Source organism: Salvelinus alpinus, chromosome 2 (genome assembly GCF_045679555.1).
Source record: "Salvelinus alpinus chromosome 2, SLU_Salpinus.1, whole genome shotgun sequence".
Lineage (NCBI taxonomy): Eukaryota > Metazoa > Chordata > Actinopteri > Salmoniformes > Salmonidae > Salvelinus > Salvelinus alpinus.
This window is the reverse complement of record NC_092087.1, coordinates 49,372,622-49,380,111: the sequence shown is the minus strand read 5'-3', so window position 1 is coordinate 49,380,111 and position 7,490 is coordinate 49,372,622. Positions and strand designations below refer to the sequence as shown.

The window sequence follows — 7,490 nt, the reverse complement described above, 5'->3', positions numbered from 1 at the left end:
GACCTCATTTACTCTTTCACACCTGTCCCCTATTTTGCCCTCTGATTAGAGTCCCTATTTCTCCCTCTGTTTTCCGCTCCTGTCCTTGTCGGATTCTTGTTTGATGTTTGCAGTTCCTGTGTCTTGTTCCGCCCTGTCGTGTTCTTTTACCTTCTTCAGATGCTGCGTGTGAGCAGGTGTCTATGTCAGCTACGGCCTGTGCCTTCCTGAAGCGACCTGCAGTCTGTGGTCGCGTCTCCAGTCGTTCCTCTCTATTGACGAGAGGATTTCAGTTTCCTGTTTTGGATTTCCATTGATTTATATCCAGGAGTATCATTATTTGTTTTATACTGGAATAAAGACTCTGTTACTATTACGTCGCTTTTGGGTCCTCATTCATCTGCATAACAGTGACAGGGGGGAAGTTTGTGTATAGTTGTCTCGTCTGGGGTGGTTGTATGGTATAGGGGGTTTTGGTAGAGTGTATGGGTTTGTGTTGAGTGTAGGTGTTTAGGTAAGTCTATGGTTGCCTGAATGGTTCTCAATCAGAGACAGCTGTCATTCATTGTCTCTGATTGGGAGCCATATTTAAGGCAGCCATAGGTAGTAGGCTTTTGTGGGTAATTGTCTATGTGTAGTGTTTAGTGTCAGCACTATTTGTTTGAATAGCTTCACGGTCGTCTGTTTGTTGTTTTTGTTCGTTTGTTTCGTCTTCATAATAAAGAAGATGTCTTTCTATCACGCTGCGCCTTGGTCCGCTCTGCCTCATTACGACGATCGTGACACTGTGTTTGAAATTCACTACGTGATTGACCATCTTTACAGATAATTGTATGTTTTGGGTACAGAGATCAGGTAGTCATTAAAAATTCATAGTAAACACTATTATTGAGTCCATGCAACGTATTATGCGACTTGTTAAGCAACATTTTACTTCTGAACTTATTTTGGATTTCCATAACAAAGGTGTTGAATACTCATTGACAGTCTTTTTTTTAACATAATTCCACTTTGACATTATTTATTTTTATTTTTACCTTTATTTAACTAGGCAAGTCAGTTAAGAACAAATTCTTATTTTCAATGACAGCCTAGGAACAGTGGGTTAACTGCCTTGTTCAGGTGCAGAACAACAGATTTTTACCGTATCAGCTTGGGAATTTGATCTTGCAACCTTTCGGTTACTAGTCCAATGCTCTAACCACTGGATTACCTTCTAGCCCGATATGGGGTTTTGTGTGTAGGCCAGTGACAAAAAAATCTCAATTTCATACATTTTAAATTCAGGCTGTAACACAACAAAATGTGGAAAACGTCAAGGGGTGTGAAGACTTTCTGAAGGCATTGTATGTTTTACCATTTAGATATAAAAGCACTTTATCTATATAGTCCCCACATTTGAAGAAGTCACAAGTATTTGGACAAATTCATTTATAGTGTATTAAAGTAGTCACACATTTTGTATTTTGGTCCTATATTCCTTGCACCCAATAAATACATCAAGCTTGTGACTCCACAAACCTGATGGATGCATTTGCAGTTTGTTTTGGATTATGTTTCGCCCAATAGGATATTAATTGTATCCAACCGTTATGGAAGGAGGTATCACACAGTCAATATAATATACATAATTACAGTAGATTTAGCATTTACTAGGGGGAAGAAATAAGAAAAATGCTCAAAGGGGAGTATGACCCAGACCCCTCCAAAAAAAATATTATATTAACACAGTAACAGATATTATGGATAGACATGTAACAGAAGTCAGTTGTCCATGTGTAATACAGTAGAAATATCACCTGTTAAGCAACTTATTTACAGTATCTGGATGTGTGATAAACAAAGGATGTCGTGTGAGAAAGAATGTATTTGTATGAGATGTGTGAGACAGAGGTGTAGTTTCAGTGTGTCTGCAGAAGACTGTACAACCCATCTGGCTGGGCTGAGGTTGCTGGTCTGTCGGGGATTGAGCTGTATACGTGGTACGTATCAGACTAGAGGAAAGAAACAGATTTACTTTAGGGCTTTGAATCTACAGTACAGTAAATGTAAGGTGTATTTCATGAGGATGTAACACCAATCTTAAACTGAAAGTCATGAAACACAGTGAGAGAAAGAGAGATACTTTTATCCTCTAGTCAGTCTGTCTGTGAAAACAATGCCATATATAATAATATAACAATATAATATATTACAACGAATAGGACATTTGTGCTGTACTTACATGTTCATATGCAAATGCCTGTGTATCCACATCAACGGGACCTGCACATCACAGAGAGAGACAATTCCATGAGTAAGAGGTTGTGTATGTATGTATGTATGAGTGTGTGTTTGAGGGGGGTCATGTGTATTTTACATGTCTACATTGCATGTGTGTTACTTAGTCGAGTTTGCCCTATTGCGTTAGTAACAGCCAAACAGAAGAAGTGCAAGTAACAAGGCTTGATGTCATTTCACACTTCTCCTCCTGACTCAAACCACCCTGCAGATCTACAGCTCTATTCTCACGCTGCTGATGCTCGGACACATTCATTTCTGTTTTAAGTGTCATATATGCATTTTGATATGGTTGATAAGGTTAGGCACAAAGTTCAAGCATGTACAGTAGCTGTGCACTTGCAGATGGTCCCGAGTTCTGAGGGACAAACCTGAGGGCATGAACGTGGGCAGTACAGAAGGGATCTGAGAATCGATTCCAGCATCTCCTGAATCCACCTGTAGTAGAGAGAGAGAGAGAAGAAGAGAGAGAAGAGATAGACTTTTTATCCTCCAGTCGTAACAAACTGACTGTCTATTCTACTTTCTAACTCGTGACATGAACTGCACCCTCCTTTGTATCACAGGAAGTGTTTGTGGGTTTTGTGTCATTCTGAGGTCTACACATGTCCAATGCAAGATGTAGGTTATTTGATTTTACATACTACTTACGAACACATTTACAAGGTTTAACATGATTTAATGTATTCAGAAACCGTTCTTGGTGAAAAACATCTTATTTGGTAATTTAAAAAAATGACCATATAAATCTGTAAATAAATATAGCTGTTGGTTTGATACTTTGAACATTCATATGTTGAAGCACTACTAATGTAACATTAAGGTATTGATCCTCAGATCAGACAGTCAGAGGGCAGAGGATGCTGGTGAGAGGAGTTATAGGAGGACGGTCTCATTGTAATCGTTGAAATGGAATTAATGGAATGGAGTCAAACATGTAGTTTTGATGTGTTTGATTTGTTTGACTCTGTCCTATTAAATCCATTACAATCATTACAATGAGCCTGTCCTCCTATAACTCATCCCACCAGCCTCCTCTGTCAGAGGGGTATATGTGTACAGATACCACTGTAATGTAGAATATTCACCATGACTCCGCTGCTCACCGCTCCCATAGACACCAAATCATCTACAACTGAAACACAATGAAAATGGAATTACAGTGTTTGTACATGCCTGTATATAGTTCTGTAAGTCGTATGTGTGTCTATGTTGATGTATTTTGTTAGGAACATACATTGTCTGTGATCATCCTGTCTGGCTGTAGGTCTGTACAACATAAAAGTATAAGAAGGTTGTGGTAAGAACATCTCATCATGGACAATACAGAACTAAAGGTTGATACAATCTGCATCATATTCACAAGCGGAATTCTTACCTCTGAGAATAGTTTTTCTCTGAAAAACAAATGAGGCTAAATTAATTATATTGAATATACTCTAACCTATACAATATGATCAAAATGAGTTGATAAATTAACCCATGCCAAAGTCACTTACATTAATGTCAGCACGGTAAATTTGCAAATGATTTGTTATGCATAATCAAATGTACTCACTGGTTCTCCTGCAGAGACAGACAGCTGTCAATCCTACCAGGAGCACGCCCACTCCAGAAGCCACTGCTGCCTGCCATAATCGCCCCACTATTTGGTGACATGACGACAACGGGAGAGGTCATTAGCTCTTGGACCACATTATTGTTCGTCTAAGAAAATGTGCACAGCTCTGTTTTCATATGTGTGAGAAAAGACAGCGAGAAAAGGATACTTACCCAGAATGCTTTCTTGACTGTTTGATTCCACATCACTTTCTGTGGAGCTTTGACCTCCTGGGCACATGCAAGAGAGAAGGACAGTTTAATAACAGAGTTATGTAAATATTTCTAAGACGAGACAAATTGTTTTTATTAATCTTAAACCTTTGACTGAATTTACATTTGGCTATATTTGCAAAACTGGTTTATGCTTTAATAGACAAAAATATTTCGCAAACTAAATGAAACCTATTGGCTATACTTACTTTCAGTTGGACTCGCTGGGGTGTCAGTGGTCAAAGTCCAGCAAACAGTCGACCCTGATGCAAAGCAAATCATTGGATCTGATTATACAAAAATACATCTAAATGGGTTGATTTTAATCAATCAAATATCAACCTCTTTTTGTAATTAGGCAAATTTGTGATGGGAAAAAAACATACAAAAACATGGAGAAGATAAGCTACTCTATTTGTTTTACTTATATTTGCTAACTAGATAAAGATGACTAAGAGACCTGATGAAGGATTCACTGCTGTGCTAGGGGTCAAAGGGGAGGTCAAACCTGGTGAGAAGAGATTACTCATATTACACAAGAACAAATGTAAATTAATATAATATCTAAGGTATTTCAATAAGCAGAAAGAGAGAAGTACAATACACATTACCTACAAATCAGATGGACTAAAAATGGTTAAAAATCTGGACTGAAATTACAAGCAGCTATGAATCTATTAGTTAACCGGTCAGAGCTTTAGTGAATGAATGTATTTGCAAACTAAGTTTAAATTGGTGGATCTACTTACTGGTAGTTGGTGTCACTGTGGTGTCTGGGGTAAAGGTACAAGTAACAGTTGAAACAAGTGGGAAGCAATATGACTACACAAGAATAAGGTTTTACATTCACATTTGGGTCACTTAATTTTACAGGCCCGTAATCTTAACGCTTGACTGTATAATTGGAACTTGCAAAGATGGTAATTTAGAGGCCCAACACACCTTCTGTAGGACTCACTGTCGTGCTGGGAGGCAAAGTAGATCTAGGACCTGGAGTCAAACCCACTGAGAAAACACATATTAATGAAATTAGCATTTTATTAATGATCGTATTATTGATTATCATGGTGTTGTTGGCCTTTTGAAATACCTTTATGATTTATCTATTCAAAGTGGGCAAAGTAGGACTATAAAAATCACTACGGACAGGTGGCTTCTAGCCCTGGTAGATTATATTTCTCCTCATTATAGAGATGATAAGACCAATTCATAAGGTGATAAAGTCTTTCAGGACAGATAAGGCGTTGATTGTTGTTATCAGCTTCCTAGAATAAAGTCACCATGTATCTAAAAGCAGAAGCCAAAAAGCGCATAGATACGATCTAAACACTCGACTAGATGAACACAGACATTCTATTACTTGTGCTGATGAACCCAGACATTGGTGTTGAGGCCGGTGTCATATCTATAGAACAGCTTAATTTACACATTAAGACAATTATTCTTATTGCTGAAACTTTTGTTGCTTTAAAATAACAGCAGTGCCACTATAAAAGCACACATGTGTAGCCTACCTGCCATAGAAGGTGTCTGTATAGTTGTTGGATCACTGATGTGAACTCCCACCAGATCTGAAATCATTTGGGATTGAAATGTGGTATTTAGTTTGTTGGTCAGAATTAATATTGTAATACAAATAAGATGCTAAAATCAATGTGAGTCAGATCATGAAGACCTGCAGCCCTGAGAATTCTTTAGATAATGACTCACGTGTAAAGCTGTACCCATCACTGCGTGGAGAGAGAGAGTTTGGTCCTGAGCTCACTCTGTAGTCACAGCTCACCTCTTTACGCCTCACTGACTGAAGACGACTGACCAGTTTACTCTCAGTTACAGTGAATCTACAGAACCACTGTTTGGAACCTTTGCTTTTTTCTTTCCAGATCTTTGCTGTGAAGGATGGCTGACTCTCCTCTCCAACATACAGGTTACAGGTGGTGTCAGAACTGACGGATCCAGGAATAAAACAGATGGTGTTGAAGTCCTCATCAAAATTGACTGTTATGTCTGGTTTTGGATCTGTTAGGAAAGGACAGAGACTCCTTTTTACATCACTCTCTTTGAATGTAATGTATATGTCACAAGTGACACTGACTCTTACTAAACTAGAGCCTGCCATTCTCTTTATAGTACGTATTAGGATGTCTTATTTGATATCATTCCTATTTATGATGTTTAATCATGTGTGCTGTGTGTTTACAGCGATTGCCTTTCACTTAATTCCTTACATTCTCACATGTGAAATCAAATTTACATTTAAGTCATTTAGCAGACGCTCTTATCCAGAGCGACTTACAAATTGGTGCATTCACCTTATGATATCCAGTGGAACAACCACTTTACAATAGTGCATCTAACTCTTTTAAGGGGGAGGGGGGGTTAGAAGGATTACTTTATCCTATCCTAGGTATTCCTTAAAGAGGTGGGGTTTCAGGTGTCTCCGGAAGGTGGTGATTGACTCCGCTGACCTGGCGTCGTGAGGGAGTTTGTTCCACCATTGGGGTGCCAGAGCAGCGAACAGTTTTGACTGGGCTGAGCGGGAACTGTACTTCCTCAGAGGTAGGGAGGCGAGCAGGCCAGAGGTGGATGAACGCAGTGCCCTTGTTTGGGTGTAGGGCCTGATCAGAGCCTGAAGGTACGGAGGTGCCGTTCCCCTCACAGCTCCATAGGCAAGCACCATGGTCTTGTAGCGGATGCGAGCTTCAACTGGAAGCCAGTGGAGAGAGCGGAGGAGCGGGGTGACGTGAGAGAACTTGGGAAGGTTGAACACCAGACGGGCTGCGGCGTTCTGGATGAGTTGTAGGGGTTTAATAGCACAGGCAGGGAGCCCAGCCAACAGCGAGTTGCAGTAATCCAGACGGGAGATGACAAGTGCCTGGATTAGGACCTGCGCCGCTTCCTGTGTGAGGCAGGGGCGTACTCTGCGAATGTTGTAGAGCATGAACCTACAGGAACGGGTCACCGCCTTGATGTGAGTTGAGAACGACAGGGTGTTGTCCAGGATCACGCCAAGGTTCTTAGCACTCTGGGAGGAGGACACAATGGAGTTGTCAACCGTGATGGCGAGATCATGGAACGGGCAGTCCTTCCCCGGGAGGAAGAGCAGCTCCGTCTTGCCGAGGTTCAGCTTGAGGTGGTGATCCGTCATCCACACTGATATGTCTGCCAGACATGCAGAGATGCGATTCGCCACCTGGTTATCAGAGGGGGGAAAGGAGAAGATTAATTGTGTGTCGTCTGCATAGCAATGATAGGAGAGACCATGTGAGGATATGACAGAGCCAAGTGACTTGGTGTATAGCGAGAATAGGAGAGGGCCTAGAACAGAGCCCTGGGGGACACCAGTGGTGAGAGCACGTGGTGCGGAGACAGATTCTCGCCACGCCACCTGGTAGGAGCGACCTGTCAGGTAGGACGCA

General features: G+C 40.7%; 1 protein-coding gene across 1 annotated transcript; it reads right to left on the bottom strand.

The window, feature by feature from the left end:
* Positions 1–1,393: 1,393 nt before the first annotated feature.
* Positions 1,394–6,281, bottom strand: LOC139564045 (uncharacterized). The gene is made up of 14 exons (XM_071383250.1): positions 5,782–6,281; positions 5,586–5,642; positions 5,014–5,076; positions 4,821–4,844; positions 4,532–4,579; positions 4,281–4,334; positions 4,033–4,089; positions 3,818–3,904; positions 3,638–3,656; positions 3,497–3,528; positions 3,348–3,394; positions 2,631–2,697; positions 2,204–2,244; positions 1,394–1,973 (listed from the first exon to the last, which is right to left on the bottom strand). The coding sequence occupies exons 1-14, from the start codon at positions 6,188–6,190 to the stop codon at positions 1,881–1,883; spliced, it is 1,098 nt and encodes a 365-aa protein (XP_071239351.1). The 5' UTR covers positions 6,191–6,281; the 3' UTR covers positions 1,394–1,880.
* Between the last annotated feature and the right edge of the window lie 1,209 nt (positions 6,282–7,490).

Coding starts and splice junctions, on each gene's coding strand:
- LOC139564045 (XM_071383250.1), bottom strand. CDS start 6,190: ATGGCAGGCTCTAGTTTAGTAAGAGTCAGTGTCACTTGTGACATATAC. Junction 4,090..4,280: donor CCCAGCGAGTCCAACTGAAA/GTAAGTATAGCC, acceptor GCATGTGCCCAG/GAGGTCAAAGCTCCACAGAA. Junction 3,395..3,496: donor ACAGGATGATCACAGACAAT/GTATGTTCCTAA, acceptor ATTGTGTTTCAG/TTGTAGATGATTTGGTGTCT.